The sequence below is a fragment of the Procambarus clarkii genome, chromosome 36 (genome assembly GCF_040958095.1).
Source record: "Procambarus clarkii isolate CNS0578487 chromosome 36, FALCON_Pclarkii_2.0, whole genome shotgun sequence".
NCBI lineage: Eukaryota > Metazoa > Arthropoda > Malacostraca > Decapoda > Cambaridae > Procambarus > Procambarus clarkii.
In genome coordinates, this window is record NC_091185.1 from 7,947,764 (window position 1) to 7,970,063 (window position 22,300).

Below are 22,300 nucleotides of genomic sequence, written 5' to 3' on the forward strand. Positions count from 1 at the left end.
ATAGAACTAAGTCCATAATCATTTTTGGATGTTTAGAGAAGGAAATTTCATCTAGGGTGGACCGAGCGGCAGAAGAGATGAAAATCATAGAGAAAATAGTAGGTTTAGGAGAAGGCTCAAAGGAAAATGTCAGTGATTTTAGAAGAATAGGAAAATATGAGAAAGAAAAGAACCGCCCCTTAAGGGTGACCTTTAATGGAGTGAAAAATATGATGGAAGTGCTAAGAAATGCCAGGAAACTGCAGAGTGATGAGGTTGGCAAATTTTGGTCAATAAGACAAGACCTATCCAAGGAAGACAGAGAAAAGCTGAAAATGAACTTAATTGAGGCAAAACGTCTAAATGGAGATAGAAATGAAGAAGACAGAAATTCTTTTTTTTACAAAGTGACAGGGACTGGAAAGCTTGTGAAATGGTACATAAAAACAAAGCAACAAGATCAGTAGTGGAAGGGGGAGTAAAGAGCAAAGGAAAAGGGAACATGTTCCTGAAAATTGTATATACCAACATAGATGGAGTGAGGTCAAAAACTTTGGAGTTGCAAGATATAATCCAGCTTAGGGTCCCAGATATTGTTGCATTATCAGAAACGAAACTTGAAGGAAATATAATAAATGAAGTCATATTCCCAAGAGGCTACTCAGTTTGGAGACGTGACAGGAAAACTAGGAAGGGAGGAGTGGCTGTACTGGTGAAAAAACACCTGAAGGTAAAAAGAGTTAATATTTGAAAACCCTCGAGATATTGACATAATGGCATTGCAGGTCTGGAATCAGGATGATAAGCTGATAATTGTAAATGCCTACAGCCCACCAGCAAGCAACACGTGGACAAAGGAAGAACTGGATGACAAACGAGAGGGCCTCATAATGGTCATGAGAGATATTATTGTACAAGCAGATAAAGATAAATCACGACTGTTGATACTGGGGGACTTCAACTTTAGAGCAATAGACTGGGAGGCCTATGAAGCAAGAACGGAGGACTTTTGGACATGCAGATTTGTGAACCTCATTCTGGAGACATTCTTGTATCAACACATAAAGCAAGCCACAAGAATGAGGGAAGGAGATATACCGTCAGTACTGGATCTAGTATTCACCAGGAAAGAAGAAGAGATTTTTGACATCCAGTACCTTCCTCCCTTGGGAAAGAGTGATCACGTCCTGTTAGACATTAAATATGCTTTAAGATATCATCTAGAAGAAAATGGGGACATTGAAACAGTTGATAAACTCGATTTAAAGAGAGGCAACTATGGGGAACTTCGAAATTTTTTTAATGAGTGTAATTGGACAGAATTGTTGCTAGGCAGGGAAGTAAATGAAATGTATGCCAAATTTTTAAAACTATACGAGGAAGGCACACAAACATTCATTCCAAAACAGAGATGCAGGACCAGAAAACAGGATTGGTTCGACAGAAATTGTGAGAGGGCAAGAGACCAAAAGACACAAAAATGGAATCAGTATAGGAAGAGGCCAAACCCCCAAACATACCAGCGATACAAAGATGCGAGAAACAATTATACAGCAGTAAGGAGAGAGGCAGAAAGAAATTTTGAAAAAGGGATAGCAGATAAATGTAAAACAGAACCGGGCCTATTCTACAAATTCATAAACAACAAATTGCAGGTAAAGGATAATATCCAGAGGTTGAAAATGGGAAACAGATTCATGGAAAATGAAAAGGAAATGTGTGAAACATTAAATGAAAAGTTCCAAAGTGTGTTTGTACAAAATGAAATCTTCAGAGAACCAGACACAATAAGAATTCCAGAGAACAACATAGAGCGGATAGAGGTGTCTAGAGTTGAAGTGGAAAATATGCTAAAGGAGCTCGGGAGGAACAAAGCAGCTGGCCCAGATGGCGTTTCACCATGGGTTCTGAGAGAATGTGCATCTGAGCTCAGCATTCCACTTCACCTGATCTTTCAGGCATCCCTGTGTACAGGAATCGTAGCAGACGTGTGGAAACAGGCTAACATAGTTCCAATCTACAAAAGTGGCAGCAGGGAAGACCCCCTCAATTATAGACCTGTATCATTGACAAGTGTAATAGTGAAAGTATTGGAAAAGCTAATCAAAACTAAATGGGTAGAACACCTGGAGAGAAATGATATAATATCAGACAGACAGTATGGTTTTCGATCAGGAAGATCCTGTGTATCGAATTTACTCAGTTTCTACGATCGGGCCACAGAGATATTACAGGAAAGAGATGGCTGGGTTGACTGCATCTTTCTGGACCTAAAAAAGGCTTTCGACAGAGTTCCACATAAGAGGTTGTTCTGGAAACTGGAAAATATTGGAGGGGTGACAGGTAAGCTTCTATCATGGATGAAAAATTTTCTGACTGATAGAAAAATGAGGGCAGTAATCAGAGGCAATGTATCGGAATGGAGAAATGTCACAAGTGGAGTACCACAGGGTTCAGTTCTTGCACCAGTGATGTTTATTGTGTACATAAATGATCTACCAGTTGGTATACAGAATTATATGAACATGTTTGCTGATGATGCTAAGATAATAGGAAGGATAAGAAATTTAGATGACTGTCATGCCCTTCAAGAAGACCTGGACAAAATAAGTATATGGAGCACCACTTGGCAAATGGAATTTAATGTTAATAAATGTCATGTTATGGAATGTGGAATAGGAGAACATAGACCCCATACAACCTATATATTATGTGAGAAATCTTTAAAGAATTCTGATAAAGAAAGAGATCTAGGGGTGGTTCTAGATAGAAAACTATCACCTGAGGACCACATAAAGAATATTGTGCAAGGAGCCTATGCTATGCTTTCTAACTTCAGAATTGCATTTAAATACATGGATGGCGATATACTAAAGAAATTGTTCATGACTTTTGTTAGGCCAAAGCTAGAATATGCAGCTGTTGTGTGGTGCCCATATCTTAAGAAGCACATCAACAAACTGGAAAAGGTGCAAAGACATGCTACTAAGTGGCTCCCAGAACTGAAGGGCAAGAGCTACGAGGAGAGGTTAGAAGCATTAAATATGCCAAAACTAGAAGACAGAAGAAAAAGAGGTGATATGATCACTACGTACAAAATAGTAACAGGACTTGATAAAATCGACAGGGAAGACTTCCTGAGACCTGGAACTTCAAGAACAAGAGGTCATAGATTTAAACTAGCTAAACACAGATGCCGAAGAAATATAAGAAAATTCACCTTCGCAAATAGAGTGGTAGACGGTTGGAACAAGTTAAGTGAGAAGGTGGTGGAGGCCAAGACCGTCAGTAGTTTCAAAGCGTTATATGACAAAGAGTGCTGGGAAGACGGGACACCACGAGCGTAGCTCTCATCCTGTAACTACACTTAGGTAATTACACTTAGGTAATTACCTGTTGACGGACGGTTGAGAGGCAGGACCAAGGAGCCAGAGCTCAACCCCCACAAGCACAACTAGGTGAGGACATATATTGTAAAAGCACAAGCCGCCGACTAGTGGCAAAGAGCACTACGCCGGCCAGGCAAAGAAGGCACAAAACTGCATCAAAAGGCCCACCTCGACAGCAAAACCACAAAGTCCCAGCACAACCACAACATGTGCCAAGACCCAAAAAGCTCAGTCTGCAAGCCAGGAAGACCCCGGAACCCCAAAAGGCAGAACCGGGTCACACGAGGAAACAAAGTCCCCTGAACCCACAAAAGGGGGCCCAAGAGGAAGAAACCTCCAGAACGAAACCAAGGAACCCAAAGGAACCCAGAATCGAACCAGGGGGAGCCCAAACCACCACATTTGCCGGCGGAGAACACCACTAAAAGGCAAAGCACAGACCCCAGCAGAACGCCCTGGGAAAACGGTCCCAACAGACCGAAAACCGAGGGGCAAGGTGTGGGAGCAAGCATACCAGACAGGGGCACTGAGCCTAAACCCAGAGGCTCAGACCCAAAATCAACACCCAAACGTTCCCAGAGGAACAGGCAACGGCAAGAAAACAACAGAAAAACAAAGAAACGACAACAGGAGAACAAAAACCCTGCAAATTTTTTGAAAACTCACCAGAGACGCTCGCTCGCACACCCAGACGCATGTAAACAAACCGCAACGCCGCCCTGGTGGCCACGCCGTGAAACCGGCAGACGAAAATGGCCGCCAGCAGGGGCTGTGACTGACGCTTAATACACAAAAACACGCCAGCAAATGTGGGAAGCTAGCAGACTGGAAGGGCGAAAAAACGACGCCCAACAGCAGAAAAACCCCTGAAGGGGCAAAACCGCCCCAGAACTGCTAGCAGGCAACCCCCACAGCCCCGGGAACCAACAACAGAGGCCCCGGGGCAGAGCCGTCCTCCAAGCCCTCCGCCCTTAAAGAAAAGCAAGAGCCCATGGGAAAGGCAACAAGAAAGGGCCGCTGGTAAGACCCAGAAGCCTTGGCAGGAGGCACAGGCTCAAACCTCCGTCCCCAACCCGAACGGGGCAGCCCCTGAAAACCGCCCGAGTCTCTGCCGCAACTGAACCCCGCCCCGACCCCGAAACCCGCAGACGGTCCGGAGCCGGGAACATGGAGAGAAAGGGGCGAGCAGCACCTAACCAAACGGGGCGGCCACGGGCATTCGAGTGGGAAACCAACCTAGCATGTTGCAGCAACCTAACCTAGCTTGCAACACGGATGCCGCCTGTACTCTGAACAGTAATAACATCAGGAGAGTACTGGAGAACAAGCAGAGAATCACTCGCAAGACTCCGGGTCAAGGTGTCAGTGACCCAACAGGCAGCATGACGGAGGTAAAAATGGCGACTGTCACCCGGAGACAAGGGAACAGCAACCAACGATCCTGTTCAAGACGGGTTGGAACCCGGAAGACACATTCAATGGTCCCCCGAGCCCAGACAGGGGTTTCCAGGGCCCGTAGGGTAACAACTACGGGAAGCCCGGGCAAGGTGTTGCTAACCGGTTAAGAAACCCAAACATAACAAGAGGGTAGATTATAGCAGTGAAAACCCCTGAGACGTGTACAAGCACGGGGGCCTAGCAGAGGGCCGCCAAACACTACCAGTGGAACTATAACCACCTTAGGCAGACCCCCACCAGGCAAGAAAATGAAAAACAAAAGAAAAACCCCGCAAAAGTACACCGTCTCCAGAGGCAACAGAAACCGGCCGCCGCTTAGGTGGCAGGCTGCGCAACACCTTGACGCCCTAACCAGCACAATACCAATCCCTACCCAGGGCCAAACAAGGGCCCCAAGCCCCAGCTGGCCCCAAGGGCGAGGCAAATGCCGAGCAGCAAGAACCTCTACGGGAATGGTTCCCGAACGCCCCAGGGAAGATAACCCTGTTACGCAAGGGCAGTATTCACAGGGCGCTTAGGGAAGTCAGCCACTAAGCACATGCAGCCCCGGCACTGATGAAGTACTCCTGGCCACCGCACACCACAACACACAGCAGTGAACGCCACACAAGGCAAACACCGCCTAGGAAACTGAGGCCAGAGAAGCGTCAATCCCGGTTGACATTAGCGAACGAACTGAAGCTTGGCAGCCGGCGCGGTAGGTCCGGGGCTCCCCCCTCCCCCTCACGGGGTGGGGAGGGCTGCGCGGACGATCGGCGCGGCAGTAAAGTGTGATGTTTGCTTGTTTGCTTGTTTCCTTGGGATTGTAGGGAGTTTTCTACCTCTGTTCGGTTTTTGTTGTAGTTTCTTACCATGTGGGGTTTGTTTTGTTACGCCTACCTTTCTGGGTGCCTAACCCCGGTCGATGGCAGATAAGGAAAACCCCCAACCATATGGGGTTTTCCAGGGCCATTGCTTCCTGAAACCTCTCTGAAGGGGCCAGGTTCTGGCGCTGGTCCCTGGTAGGTCTGAACTCCTTAGCTAATGTCCCGGTCTAACATAACACACATTAGCCCGATAAGCTCCAGGGAGCCGTAGGGGCTCACCACAGAAAGGAAGCTGGTGACGCAGGACCAACACAAGATCGCCGGAGGAATGAACCCAACGATTACAAGAGGCGGAAAGGGAGTCTCCGAAGGAACCTAACAGATGCCAAAGCCAAACCCGACCCTGTGGGCAGATCAGCACGTTGAAGTTCAGACTCCCGCACAACTGCTCGAGCAACCGCAGAGCAACCCAGTACCCCCTCATGAACAGCCGAAGGCGGGACCACAGCCCTAGCAACACTTCTGGAGGGAAGGACAAGGAGCGGCCCAAGAGCCCTAAACAAGACCCAGCCAGGTCCAAACCCGGGCCGGAAACAGATGAAACGGCCTCCAGATCATCAGGAAACTAAACCCGAAGATCTGGAAAGAACCACACACCTAGCCAGCAGACAAGTGGAACTACTGGGAACCCACACCAGCCAGTCATCGCAACGCCGCCCTGGTGGCCACGCCGGGAAACTGGCAGAAGAAAATGGCAGAAGAAAATGGCCACCAGAACAGGGGGCTGTGACCGACGCCAAAGATACGAAAGCACGCCAGCAAAAGTGGGAAGCAAGCAGACTGGATGGGCGAAAAACTCCGCCCAGAAGCAGAAAACCCCGGCAGGGTCAAACAGATCCAGAACTGCTAGCAGGCATCCCCCACAGCCCCGGGAAACCGCAACAGAGGCCCCGGGGTACAGCCATCATCCAAGCTCTCCGCCCTTAAAGAAAAGGAAGAGTCCATAGGAAAGGCAGCAAGAAAGGGCCGCTGGTAAGACCCAGAAGCCTTGGCAGGAGCAATAGGCTCAAAAACCTCCGTCCCCAACCGGAACGGGGTAGCCCCCCGAAACCGCCCGAGTCTCGGCTGGAACTAAACCCTGCCCCAACTCCGAAACCCGCAGACGGTCCGGAGTCGGGAACAGGGAGGGAAAGGGGCAAACAGTACCTAACCAAAACGGGGCGGCCCCAGGGCATCCAAGTGGGAAACCAACCTAGCGTGTTGCAGCAACCTAACCTAGCTTGCAACATAGATGCCACCTGTACTCTGAACAGTAATAACATCAGTTGAGTACTGGAGAACAAGCAGAGAATATCTTGCAAGACTCCGGGTCAAGGTGTCAATGACCCAACAGGCACCATGACGGAGGTAAAAGTGGCGATTGTCACCCAGAGACAAGGGCACAGCAACCAATGATCCCGTACAAGACGGGTTGGAAACCGGAAGACACATTCAATGGTCCACCGAGCCCCGACAGGGGTTTCCAGGGCCCGTAGGGTAACAACTACGGGAAGCCCGGGCAAGGTGTTGCTAACCGGTTAAGAAACCCAAAAAAACAAGGGGGTAGAAGACAACACTGAAAACCCCTGCTATGTGTACAATCACAGGGGCCTAGCAGAGGACCACCAAACACTACCAGTGGAACTATAGCCACACTGGGCAGACCCCCACCAGGTAAATGAAAATAAAAATAAAAGACAAACCCCGCAAAAGTACACTGTCTCCAGAGGCAACAGGAACCGGTCGCCGCTTAGGTGGCAGGTCGCGCAACACCTTGACGCCGTAACCAGCACAATACCAGTCCCTACCCAGGGCCAAACAAGGGCTCCAAGCCCCAGCTGGCCCCAACAGGCGAGGCAAATGCCGAGCAGCAAGAACCTCTATGGGAATGGTTCCCGAACGCCCAGGGAAGATAACCCTGTCACGCAGAGGCAGTACTCACAGGGTGCTTAGGGAAGGAAGCCCCTAAGCGCATGCAGCCCTGGTACTGATGAGGAACACCTGGCCACTGCACAACACAACACACGGCAGTGAACACCACACAAGGCAAACATCGCCTAGGAAACTGAGGCCAGAGAAGCACCTATCCCAGTTGACATTAGCTTACGAACTGATGCTAGGCAGCCGGCGCGGTGAGGTCCGGGGCTCCCCCCTCCCCCTGGGAGCTGGTCGGCCGAGCGGACAGCATGCTGGACTTGTGATCCTGTGGTCCTGGGTTCGATCCCGGGCGCCGGCGAGAAACAATGGGCAGAGTTTCTTTCACCCTATGCCCCTGTTACCTTGCAGTAAAATAGGTACCTGGGTGTTAGTCAGCTGTCACGGGCTGCTTCCTGGGGGTGGAGGCCTGGTCGAGGACCGGGCTGCGGGGACACTAAAGCCCCGAAATCATCTCAAGATAACCTTCCCCTCTCGGGGCGGGGAAGGCTGCGCAGACGATCAGCGCGACAGTAAAGTGTGATGTTTGCTTGTTTCCTTGGGATTGTAGGGAGTTTCTACCTCTCTGTTCAGTTTTTTGTTTTAGTTTTTTACCATGTGGGGTTTGTTTTGTTATGCCTACCTTTCTGGGTGCCTAACCCCAGTCAATGGCAGATCAGGAAAACCCCAACCACAAGGGGGTTTTCCAGGGCCATTGCTCCCTGAAACCTCTCTGAAGGGGCCAGGTTCTGGCGCTGGTCCCTGGTAGGTCTGAACTCCTTAGCTACTGTCCCGGTCTAATATAACATACATTAGCCCGATAAGATCCAGGGAGTCATAGGGGCTCCCCACAGAAAAACAGGGTTGAATGTAAAATGAAATGCCATTTTCTGGTTGAGACCCAGAGGCTCCCCAGAGCTATCCAGGCTGATATGAATATTATTAGACTTTGGCATCAGTCAGTGTGAATGGAGTTCTAGGCTTACCAGGGACCACAAGACAGAAGAATATTATTAGACTTTGGCATCAGTCAGTGTGAATGGAGTTCTAGGCTTACCAGGGACCACAAGACAGAAGAAAATTATTAGACTTTGGCATCAGTCAGTGTGAATGGAGTTCTAGGCTTACCAGGGACCACAAGACAGAACCTGGCTCCTTCAGAGAGGCATGAAGAGCAATGGCCTATAGAAGTGACATGTGATTTGGAGCATTCAATGTCTGCCATTGACCGAGCCAGGCACCCAGAGAGTTAAGTTTGAACTTGAAAGGTTGAACTTCGCTTTCTGTTAAGGTTGTTGTCACTTCTCTCGTGGTTGTTTCAGAACCATCATCTAATGCTGAATACTGTCGCCTCATATCATGCAATGCTTGCGGAGCCACTGCAGCTTGTGTTCGGCATTGACGTTGCTTCTGGTCCGTTTTGCAAGCTGTCTCGTGAGTTGCTTCACCTCTGGCCTGCTCATGCGCTGCTTGAGCCATCCTGGTCTTTGGATCGAGTCCCTCTTATCTATCTTCTCCCCAGTTTTTTGTGGACCCTTCGGTTCAGGATTGTTTATCCAAAGCTCTTTTATTGTTGGCATTAGCCTCTGGGGGTTGGGCTGAGGAGCTTCATGCTCTCCTCCGGCGCAGGGGTTTCTGCTCTTTTGGTCAAGGTGATACGTTTGTTCGTCTGCAGCCGTCTCCTTCTTTTCTGGCGAAGAGTGTGACTGCTGCGTTACGGAGGGTTGTTGATGTTTGGTTGGTCAGGCTGGGCGTACATCATGTGTTGTGTCCGGTTGCGGCTCTCTACCGATATTTGCATGCCACAGCCTTCGTGACCGGAGACACGCTTTGGGTTGATCCGATTTCCCTTCTTCCCTGTTCCAGGGATCGAATCTCTTAGGTCATCCACAGCATTATTCGGTCCAGCCAGCCTGCAGTCTATCTTGATGCCCATGACGTTTGTAAGTTTGCTGTGCTTGCTGCCCTCTTTGGTAACATGTCTTGGGCTGACATTCAGGCATGGGGGTTTTGGCAGTCGAACAGGGTCCTGGCTGCATGCTACCTTGTAAATGTTCCTGGGCCTAGTCGGGCATGTGTCGCTTTGAGTCGGTGGTTACAGCCTGTTGTCTCGACTTCGGGTTGAGGAGCAAGTGCCAACAGCCTCCCGGGTAAGTCCCTCTTGTTTTTGTCTTTTGTGATGTAGCTCTGGGGAGCCGAAGGGGCTCCCCCATAAGAAAACCAGCGTTGAACATAATGAAACGCCATTTTCTGGGTGAGACCCGGAGGCTCCCCGGCAACCCCTTCCCTACTCCCGGTTGGCGGTTTCTCACATGTTTTGACATCCAGCCTCGAACTGGGGGTGTGGATAGCTGGTGCGAGAGGTCTGGGCCTCCCCCTTCCCTCTTCCAGGGAGGTGGGAGCTGCGTAGACATGTGGCGCGGCTCGTGTGACGTCATGCTCGTTTGCTCGTTTCCATTTGGGGAGTTCTGTCCACTCTTTTGTCTATTTTAGTCGTTTTAACCAGAATATTGGTTTGTTTTGAGGAACTTACCTTTCTGGGTGCCTGACCTGGTCGATGGCAGACATAGAATGCTCCAAATCCCATGGGCATTTCTATAGGCCATTGCTCCTTGTGCCTCTCTAAGGGGGAACAGGTTCTGGGTCGTGGCCCCCGGTAGGCCTAGAACTCCACCCACATCGGCTGATGCCAAAGTCTAATGATATACGTATCAGGCTGAATAGCTCCGGGGAGCCGAAAGGGCTCCGCCCAAAAAATAATTATGAAAAATTATATTTGTGGCAACTGCTACCCAACAGGGAGGTGGGGTCAAGTGACCCCAAGAACTCCATCGCTCAACTACTCAACTCCATCACTGGCAATTGTATGTTACATACAATTTTTTTAGTTTCCCGTTATCAGAGACTGCATTTTAACAATATATGAAGAGAAAATATTTTTTGCAGAGAATTTAGTCTGGGTGTACAGGGGAATGTCATATTTTAAGGCTGCTCAGCATGGTAGTTTAGCTATATAAAGCATAGCACACTTATTCTTACCATTAATTTCATCTTGTGAATTGCATTAAAAATCCATCCCACAGTTCCATCTCCACCTGCAACAACTACCCTACACTGGACATCAGAAGGAAGCAGACGACACCATTCCAAAGCTTCCTCAGGAGGATGATCTGCTAAATCTTTTACTTGCGCAGGATTCAGGAAATTTCTAAAAGATGACAAAACACTGTCTGCCTCATTACTGCCCGACTTTCTGTTCCCTGTAAAGATAATTTAATATTTTACCAACCATCACAAAGATATAGATATTTCAGTACTGTATATTTTCACTTCCCCCTTACTTATTATCCTCCTACTTTCCATTATCTAGTTAACACTCTCTTATATTCCATTTTTACTCAATACCATTGTACCTACCACCTTCCATCATTTACTCAATACTCTCCCACTACCTATTATTTATTCAATGCCATCCTACTCCCATTACAGTATTTACTTATTACCCTCCTACCTCTCATTATTTACCCAATACCCTCCCACCAACCATTTATAAGAGTAAATTGTTTGTTTGTTCGTCTGTCCAAAGTTGGAAGCCAAATGCTCAAAGCTAACCTCACTCAACTTTGCAGGGTAAATGGTCTCGGGCAAGGAATGGACATAGGCGGCTAGTTGAGGTCAGTCCTATTGGTCTTATTAAGAGGAGGTAAAGTCCATTACCCCAGTAAAGCTCTCCTTCCACAAAATTGGTGAAATGTGACTAGCCTGTCCCTAGATTTCTTTACCCGAAAGTAATGAACGTGAATTCAAAACTAAATGTAAATCTCTCTGTTCAAAGTTGGAGGCCAAAGAGGGAAAGGGGGAGGAAGAAGGGAACAAAGACGGCAGAGGAAAGGGTGCAGTGAGAAAGGGAGAAAGGGAATGAGGAAGAGGGGGCAAGTGGGGAGGAAACAAAGGGAGAATCGGGAAAGAGGGGGGGCAGAGAAGAAGGGAGGGAAAAAAGGGAGAATGGGGAAAGAGGGGGCCAGAGAAGAGGGAGAAAGAGGGGGAAGAGAAGAGGGGAAAGAGGAGGAAGAGAAGAGGGGAAAGAGGGAGAAAGAGGGGGCAGAGAAGAGGGGGAAAGAGGGGGCAGAGAAGACAGGGAAAGAGGGGGAAATGAGTGTGACGGTGTTCCCCCCCCTTATATTTCTCCCACGCCTGCTGTAAGAGTTATGTCCACTTTACCCGAGCATTCTCTACGTCGCAGGCATCAGTTTGATATATGTGGGAGAGTGTAGTGTTCTCGCCTTGCCGAGAAATTTGTAAAAGAAGAGTATTTTGGCCTGTGGTTTAGGCCCTTTAGGAAGCCAATATGGCGCTGGCTACTCTGTTTTGCCGCCAAAACTGTGTGACGTCAGTGGCACCAGATTGGTCGCCGACAGTGATGTGGCACAGGGAGCCAATGAAAACCTCCCATGGCGAATATGACATCACGAAGGAAGGGGGGTCCGGTCAGAGCGCCACGGCGGCGCCATCAGTCTAAGACAGCACGTCAAGGAGGTCGGACGTGCGCTGGGGGGTCCTGTCAGTTGGAGAGTTTACCCTGTCTCCGGAGGATTTACGCATCACCCGTGGTCTGCCATCACCTGTGGGGTCTTCCTTCGTTCATGTGTTGGACCAGAGAAGGAATTGACAGAATATTGAGCAACAAGTGCTCCAGGAACAGGTGTTGTGCAAGAGTGGAGTCTAGGCAGCGACGTATGCGACGGCTGATAGCTTCACAGTGATGACGTAGTTGCTGGGCCAATCCTCCGGAGGGAATCAGTCTGACATGACACGTCAAGGTGGTCGGATGTGTGAAGATTGATCCTGTCAATTTGACAGTAATACGCCACTCCCGTGGATCTTACGCGTCACCCGTAGTCTGCACGTACGCTGAGAGGTCTTCCTTCATTCCATGTGTGGACCGAAGAGGGAATTGACGAAATATTGAGCATCAAGTGCTCCAGGGTCGGGTGCTGTGTAGGTGAAGTCTAAGCAGTATCGTCTGGGACGTCTGATAGCTTCACAGTGACGACGTAGCGGCTGGGCCAATCCACTGGGAAGCAGTGAAAGAAGACACTAATCGGGAATCCGAACGACTGCAGCCGAGACGTAGGCAGGCAGCCGTATTTGGGAGGAGAAGTTGACGGCCGGGAGATCGACTCCAACCCTACAAGAAGTTGTGGAGGAGCACGGACCTGCAGTGGAAAGGCACGGAGACGACGCGTTTATGGTGGGACGTTGATTGAGTTCCTGGAGGACACGACAGGGTGTGTGTGGGGGCGTTCCCTACACGAGGCAGGAGCCTGGACCAGGAGCTACAACTCAACTCTCACCGGAGGATAGGTGGAAGTAGGTGATTCTAGTTTCCCTCCCAATTCCCCTTTAGTCAGCTACATCATTTAGCCAGAGTATTTTGTATGTCGTGAGCAAGGCTCACCCATGTCACAGTAAGGCACCAGTGTGCAGAGTGGGGCTATATAGAGTACTCACGGAAATTATTACTATTATTGGTGTGTGCAGGCACCCGGAGTAATTGATGAATTTAGTGTGTTGATAATGGCTTTCATGAGACTTTAATATGATCAGTTATTGAGAGAGTATATATATATAAATATACCAGTATTTGGAGTTAGGCTATGTGCCCAGTAACTATGTTATTACCATTATTGATATCTATGATTCATCCATATATATATATATATAAGTCTATGTGTCTATATCACGAAAATAAACACGTGATTAAAAATGTGACAATGTCAGACCACGGAGGAAAAATGAAACAGGAATTTCCTTAAGTACTTTTGTATATTAATACATCTTCAGAAGGAGTAATACATCTCCTTCTGAAGATGTATTAATATACGAAAGTACTTAAGGAAATTCCTGTTTCATTTTTCCTCCGTGGTCTGACATTGTCATATAAGTCTATGCTTGTGTATTGAATAGTCATTCATGTGTGCAGTGATTAATTGTGTTATTGCCTACGAGAGGAATTACTGAATCTAAGAACAGTACCGTGGTTAAGTGCATTCATTGTAATTATTATTAAGTACAGTGCATTACTCTAGTACAGTGAAATATCACGTTAAGTGCCGTAGGAATGAGTTATTGAACTTGAGATCAGTGTGGTGATTCAGCGCGTTCTATTTGCCATTATAGAAGTATTGTGTTGATGACAAATATAGTGACTCATGCAAATTTAAAGAAACAGGCGCCTCACGCCAGCCAAACAAATAAACGAACATTCGCGCGGTGGGAGTCGCCCAGCTGATTTTGACATTGACGTGAGGGGGAGCATTGCCAGCTTGGCGAGTTCATGATTATTTGCGAGAACGAGCGACTTCCGCATGAAACAGTTGTTTGCTTATTGATATATTCTTGTGATGTCTTGAGTTTTAAGTAAAATACAAAATACCTTGGTGTTTATATCATCCCCTCCATATTTCTTGTGGCTATATAATACCTGAAAGGAAATAGAGTGATAGAAATAAATACCTGCCTGATATCAGATCTATTGAGTGTGTTCTTGCCACTGTTACCACAATCCAACAAAACCACTGACGTATTACTGGACACGGGAAACACCAGTTGGCGACCTTGTGGTTAGTAGTAGAGCCCTGTGTCGGGGCGGGCACACAATAGTTAAGAGAACAAGTTGTGTTCCCACTCTTTCTCGATCAGAGGCCGGTTGGGATTGACTGGGATACCCTCCTGGCGTACAGTGGCGCCGCGAGGATAGAGTGAAGACCCGCAGGGCTACGGTGAGTGACCTTGGGTATACTGTTACTCGCCCCTCTTATGGTGGTAAACCCCGACAGTAGGGAGAGCAAAAAATGATCCCAAGCATTGCCGTGTACCACTTCTAGTCTACATATACAGTGGAACCACAGTTCTCGTAAGTCACAATTCTCGTAATTTTCTGTACTCGTGGTCAATTTCTCTGAAAAATTTGACTCGGTACTTGTTGTTTGCCCGCTTGAATAATGTATTTGGGAATACAACATGATGAACGGTGAGGGGACTGGGTGGATGGTGAGGGGACTGGATGGATGGAAGGTGAGGGGACTGGATAGATGGATGGTGAGAGGACTGGATGGATGGATGGTGAGGGGACTGGATGGATGGAAGGTGAGGGGACTGGATGGATGGAAGGTGAGGGGACTGGATGGATGGATGGTGAGAGGACTGGATGGATGGATGGTGAGAGGACTGGATTTATGGAAGGTGAGGGGACTGGATGGATGGATGATGAGAGTACTGGATGGATGGATGGTGAGGGGACTGGATGGATGGATGGATGATGAGAGGACTGGATGGATGGATGGTGAGGGGATTGGGTGGGTGGATGGATGGTGAGGGGACTGGATGGATGGATGGTGAGGGGACTGGATGGCTGGCTGGATGGTGAGGGGACTGGATGGATGGCTGGATGGTGAGGGGACTGGATGGATGGATGGATGGTGAGGGGACTGGATGGATGGATGGATGGTGAGGGGACTGGATGGATGGATGGATGGTGAGGGGACTGGATGGATGGATGGATGGTGAGGGGACTGGATGGATGGTGAGGGGATTGGATGGATGGATGGTGAGGGGACTGGATGGATGGATGGTGAGGGGACTGGATGGATGGATGGTGAGGGGACTGGGTGGATGGATGGTGAGGGGACTGGATGGAGGGATGGTGGAGGGGGACTGGATGGATGGTGGAGAGGGATTGGATGGATGGATGGATAGTGGAAGGGTGGGTGGCAAAGTGGGTGGATAGGCTGGCAGCAGTGGATTGGCAGGTGACAGGAGCTGGTCACCCTCCCCACTACCTCCATCCCCCCTCCCCCGCTACCTCCCCACTACCTCCATCCCCCCCATCCCGCACCCTCCCCACTACCTCCATCCCCCCAATCCCGCACCCTCCCCACTACCTCCATCCCCCCTCCCCCGCTACCTCCCCACTACCTCCATCCCCCCATCCCGCACCCTCCCCACTACCTCCATCCCCCCCATCCCGCACCCTCCCCACTACCTCCATCCCCCCTCCCCCGCTACCTCCCCACTACCTCTATCCCCCCCATCCCGCACCCTCCCCACTACCTCCATCCTCCCCATCCTGCACCCTCCCCACTACCTCCATCCCCCCTCCCCCGCTACCTCCCCACTACCTCCATCCCCCCATCCCGCACCCTCCCCACTACCTCCATCCCCCCCATCCCGCACCCTCCCCACTACCTCCATCCCCCCCATCCCGCACCCTCCCCACTACCTCCATCCCCCCTCCCCCGCTACCTCCCCACTACCTCCATCCCCCCCATCCCGCACCCTCCCCACTACCTCCATCCCCCCCATCCCGCACCCTCCCCACTACCTCCATCCCCCCCATCCCGCACCCTCCCCACTACCTCCATCCCCCCCATCCCGCACCCTCCCCACTACCTCCATCCCCCCCATCCCGCACCCTCCCCACTACCTCCATCCCCCCTCCCCCGCTACCTCCCCACTACCTCCATCCCCCCATCCCGCACCCTCCCCACTACCTCCATCCCCCCCATCCCGCACCCTCCCCACTACCTCCATCCCCCCTCCCCCGCTACCTCCCCACTACCTCCATCCCCCCCATCCCGCACCCTCCCCACTACCTCCATCCCCCCCATCCCGCACCCTCCCCACTACCTCCATCCCCCCTCCCCCGCTACCTCCCCACTACCTCCATCCCCCCCATCCCGCACCCTCCCCACTACCTCCATCCCCCCCATCCCGCACCCTCCCCACTACCTCCATCCCCCCCATCCCGCACCCTCCCCACTACCTCCATCCCCCCCATCCCGCTACCTCCACCCCCTCATCCCCCCCACCGTACCTTCCCAGCTGTATCCATCCCAGCCATATGAACGATATTCATCTGTTTTTGTTTTATTAATACAGTGGACTTCTTTGCTACCAGCTGAGGCAGACTCCCTTAGCGCCTGTCATTAAACTCTTATTTTTTACTGACTGGTTGTGACTGTGAATGGCTGATTGACTGTGAAGGGTTGATTGACTGTGAATGCCTGATTGACTATGAATGTTGATTGACTGTGAATGCGTGATTGACCGTAAATGTCTAACCAATTGCTACTACAATAGTGAATGCTTGACTGCCTTTAGTTATGACTGCCTGTGACTGGTCTTGACTGAATGCTTGACTGGCATGTTGTGACTAAGAGACTGGCTGCCACATAACAGAGACAGTGAAATGTGTGAAAAGAAAATCTACAACCAGTGATGTAGATATGAATGTGCTTTAAGGCGAGCAGGGGATGGTCTCACCTCCTCCCCACCCCTTCCTCACTCTCCCCATACACCAACACCGCTCCTCCCTCCCTCCTTCCTCACTCTCCCCATACACCAACACTGCTCCTCCCTCCCTCCCTCCTCACTCTCCCCATACACCAACTTCGCTCCTCCCTCCCTCCCTCCCTCCTCACTCTCCCCATACACCAACACCGCTCCTCCCTCCCTCCTCACTCTCCCCATACACCAACTCCGCTCCTCCCTCCCTCCCTCCTCACTCTCCCCATACACCAACTCCGCTCCTCCCTCCCTCCCTCCTCACTCTCCCCATACACCAACATCGCTCCTCCCTCCCTCCCTCCTTCCTCACTCTCCCCATACACCAACTCCGCTCCTTCCTCCCTCCTCACTCTCCCCATACACCAACACTGCTCCTCCCTCCCTCCCTCCTCACTCTCCCCATACACCACCACTGCTCCTCCCTCCCTCCCTCCTCACTCTCCCCATACACCAACACCGCTCCTCCCTCCCTCCCTCCTTCCTCACTCTCCCCATACACCAACACCGCTCCTCCCTCCCTCCCACCCTCCTCACTCTCCCCATACACCAACACCACTCCTCCCTCCCTCCCTCCCTCCTCACTCTCCCCATACACCAACTCCGCTCCTCCCTCCCTCCCTCCTCACTCTCCCAACAACAACACCGCTCCTCCCTCCCTCCCTCCCTTCCTCACTCTCCCCATACACCAACACTGCTCCTCCCTCCCTCCCTCCTCACTCTCCCCATACACCACCACTGCTCCTCCCTCCCTCCCTCCTCACTCTCCCCATACACCAACACTGCTCCTCCCTCCCTCCCTCCTCACTCTCCCCATACACCACCACTGCTCATCCCTCCCTCCCTCCTCACTCTCCCCATACACCAACACCGCTCCTCCCTCCCTCCCTCCCTCCTCACTCTCCCCATACACCAACTCCGCTCCTCCCTCCCTCCCTCCTCACTCTCCCAACAACAACACCGCTCCTCCCTCCCTCCCTCCCTTCCTCACTCTCCCCATACACCAACACTGCTCCTCCCTCCCTCCCTCCTCACTCTCCCCATACACCAACACTGCTCCTCCCTCCCTCCCTCCTCACTCTCCCCATACACCACCACTGCTCCTCCCTCCCTCCCTCCTCACTCTCCCCATACACCAACACCGCTCCTCCCTCCCTCCCTCCTCACTCTCCCCAAAAACCAACTCCGCTCCTCCCTCCCTCCCTCCTCACTCTCCCCATACACCAACTCCGCTCCTCCCTTCCTCCTCACTGTCCCCCATGCGCCAACAAGAGTCCTCGGTAAAGATAAAGTGCAGTTAAATGTTCACTTATTTTATTTATGGTTTATACTTATACCTGATTGTTTTGTGTATGAAAATATGAGTAGTATTCTGTATAAAATGTATTTTTAACCCTCAAACCGCGCATATCATATATAAATGATATCAGTGACAAAACCGAAACCGCGCACATCATTTATATATGATTTCGTGTCTAGCGCTATAATTTAAACTCCCCGCCTGGGATAGGGGCAGCTATAGTACAGCCACGACCGATAGTTGCCAGATGCCACCTAGAAAAAAAATCCAGGCCAACATTCTTGGGTGTTACAGCGTCAGTATTGAGCAAGCCACCAAGGCTGGCGCACGCAGCACGAGCTCACAGCACCGCTGTTCAGCTTGTGACCACAGCATCGCCTACAAATACCATAATATATATGATACTGCTATTATGTAGCAGTGATAATATTACTGAAGCCCCCTGACTGTGATAAAACTGACCAGGATTCTGATAATAGCAGGATTGTGGTGATATTTAGCGCTGTGCTCCATGGAGGGAGGCGTAAGGCTGTGCGAGGGAGGGTTGTGGCGTCGTCTTCTGACTGTGTGTGGCCACCATTTATTGACTGCACTCACCATACCAGCTTAGTGGTTCGATATGGTGAACACAAATGTAGATACTTATATATAACGTGTGTATATAGGGTATAAACAGCAAGAGGAGTAGGTTGGGAGCCGCCATTTTGGTGAGGGGCGGTGGCGTCGTCTGCACGACTTATCATGTTGTTTACTGGTGACCACAATAGTCTTTGGGCACCATACCAGCTTATTTGTTCAGGTATGGTGAATAAAACAGGTAGATACTTATATATAATATGTGTATATAGCGTAATAACACCACAAACAGTATTGTTGAAGGACAAATATTAGTGCGTCTGGCCTTGAGGGCGGCTGCCGATCAGCTGTGTGAGTAGCTACGTCTTTGTGGCCTTGACTCACCATACAAGCTTACATGTACAGTTATGGTGAACAAAACATGTAAATACGTATATATAACGTCTGTGTATAGTGAATAAATACAGAAAGAGTATTGTAGGAGGTGAATGAGGGTGAGTGAGGTGGTGTTGAGGGAGGGAGTGGCAGTGAGTGGCTCGCTGTTGGCGGTCACTCCTCGTTGCTTTTTGACTCACAAGACCAACTTAGTAGTTCGTTATGGTGTACAAAACATGCAAATACTTATATATAACCTGTGTATATAGTGTAACAACAGCAAAACTATTTGTTTATTGTTTTATGAACATAATAATTGAATCACTAATATGCACACCATAATTTTGAGTACAGCGATGGTTCACACATTTTATAATATAAATATACCACAATTCACTGTAGGAATAATATTACTGCAAAAAAACTAAGAAAAAATCTATCAGAGACATTGAAATAATTAGGTAATAATATATTTGTGGCAACTGCCGTCTGACAGCTCGGGCGGAGTAGACCTCATCTGGCAAAGGCTCTGCCAACGCCCCTTTTTTGCCACACGTTCAATCCGTTCTGGCACCGAGCTCGTTACCTGGAAAACTCGTCTTTGGAAACAAATTTCCCCATTTAAAATAAAGGAAATAAATTTAATCCGTTCCACTCCCAAAAACATCCATACTTGTATGACTTTTTTTTATGTAAATATAATATTGCACATGTAAATATAAATGTTTTGTTGTAGTGTTTTAATATTTACTTTACCTTATGAAGAGTAGTTGCTGGCTTGAGGGAGACGATGGGGAGGTGGGAAGGATGAGAGGGGTTATGGTGTGGAAGGAGAATCCACCTGTGTCAGGCGGACTCTCTCTTCTTGGGAATTTCACCCAAATTTCATTTCAAATGTCACACAAGGATGCGTTAGACCAGCACCAAATAAAAAACTACGTTGATTACACTCGTTGTGTCAACAATATAATAGTCTTACCACGAAGATACAATACAATGCCGTTTTCTCAAATAGGCAATGTGGTTATTAAAGAAAACGGAAATTTCATGGCAAACATGTATACAATCCCCAAGTCGATCGGATAAGTATTGGATTTTATAGAAATATTTGCTCAAATGATGCTTGAGCGCGGTGTTTGGGTGCATTCAAGATAAAAAAAGTGTGTTACGTTCAAGCGACATATACCTGCAAAAGTGATAACACTTTCATAAAGTGTTATCACAAAGTGATAAATTAATTAAACATTTTCACACACTGGGTTGTCACTGCTTTATCAGGGCAGCTTTTCCAAGAATGCATTCACCTTTTCAAACATTCCAAACACTTCCCTGATCTCAGTGGAAGAGGCAGCATCCTCCCTTACCTCCTCATTCCCTTACTAATGGTGTAAATTGTTGATGAGGACCTGCCATACTTACTTGTGAGATCAATCACACAGACACCACACTCATGCTTTGCTATAATTTCCTTCTTGAAATCCATAATAATTGTGTCTTTCTTCCTCTTGAAAACACTATCTTTAGCAAGCAGCTTCTTTGGAGACATCGTGTGTTACAAATTGTAGTCGCAAAACCACTAAAAACCCAAAGAAAAGCTCAAATAAATCCAGAGGGATGCTTGTCGTGTGAGATACAACAACAACACTGGCGTCAGAGGCGTCCGAGAATTTGCGAGAACCCGCGAGACGCTAGGAAGCGCCATGTGGTTTCACTCGTTAATAGAGGCGAGCTCGTCAATAGAGACAAATTTGCTGCGAGTGGCTTGCTCGTTACTGGAAAAACTCGTTAATAGAGCCACTCGTTAATAGAGGTTCCACTGTATATATATAAATATATATATATATTTTATATTTATAGGCACTAGGTCGGACTGTATGCATATCAACACCCACATATTCCGAGGCAATGCTCGTATTTAATGATGTAAATTTTCCGAGCAAATCCTGCTCATAATCCGAAAAACTCGTAAACAGGGATGTTCGTAATCCGTGGTACCACTGTAGTTGCCTATCAGCCTGGATAGCTCCAGGGAGCTGACAGAACTTCCCCTAGAAAAGACCCTTCCTGGTAGAAAGATTGCAATATGAGACCGAACAGAAGCTAGAAACTCCCAAGGAAAACAAACTAACAAGCAACACGTCATCACACCACACGCCAACCCCCAACCCCCCCCCCCCCGCCTCCAAAAAGGGGCATCCTGGCCTATTGAGCTGGCAGCCAGACTCAGGATGTGGAGGCAATGCCTCCACATCCTCCACAAGCAGTCAGAGGACAGCTCGAGAAGGGAAAAGAAGCAAAGGACCATGACCAAATGTCCACGAGCGCGAAAATCCTCCACACCCAAAGCAGCCGAAAGGGAAGGGATCTGGACGTGCAACTGAAGCACACGAACAAATCACGAGGAAGCACAGGGGTGTACAAGCACCCATTAAGATGCTCAAATGCATCAAGATGCTAAGTACTCTGGCAACAACATATTGAGCTCCCGCTACTCAAGCATGCGGGAACGACACAACATATGCCACGTCCCCAATGAAAAGAAAGGGCAGGCAGCAAGCCAGGAAGATGCCGGTACATCGTAGTGTATCCAATATGGGGAAGAAGACCCGAACTCAATGGAGACCGGGTCAAACACTGAGGCAAATTCTCTCTTGAAAGAGGAGAATGGTGAATCACACCATCAAGGGAAGGACGAAGGGGTGCAGACTGAACCAAGGTTGAACCAACCAACACCCCCAAGTCAGGGTCCCTAAAACCAAAACGGAGTAGCTCCGGGGCATTCAAGCGGGTGACCAACCAAGCTCGCTGCAACAACCTAAACCTAGCATGCAACATGCAATCTGCTGTATCCCTAACCACAGCCATAACAAAACTCCTGGCCACCGCTAATGCACAGTAGGAACAAAAGCAGGGTGAAGCCAATTAGGAAACTGAGTGACTTCCACCCCGTTTAGCTTCAGCTGACAAACTGACAGTCCAGCTGCCAGCTTGGTGGGCCGGAACTCGCCCCCTCTTCCCCTCCCAGAGGGGGGTCAGTGCAAACAAGCGGAGCTCGGTGTGATGACGCGTTGCTTGTTAGCTTGTTGTCCTTGGGGAGTTTCTAGCCTCTGTTTGGTCTC

The 22,300-nt window shown here is 49.3% G+C and overlaps 1 protein-coding gene across 3 annotated transcripts in view; it reads right to left on the reverse strand.

Annotated features, from left to right (window-relative positions):
- Positions 1 to 22,300, reverse strand: part of LOC123756087 (diacylglycerol kinase epsilon) — a 150,645-nt gene that overhangs the window by 41,292 nt on the left and 87,053 nt on the right. For all 3 annotated transcript variants that reach the window (XM_045739074.2, XM_045739075.2, XM_045739073.2), the window contains one exon: positions 10,625 to 10,845. In XM_045739074.2, coding sequence (XP_045595030.2) covers positions 10,625 to 10,845 — 221 coding nt within the window. The remainder of the gene's footprint in view (positions 1 to 10,624; positions 10,846 to 22,300) is intronic.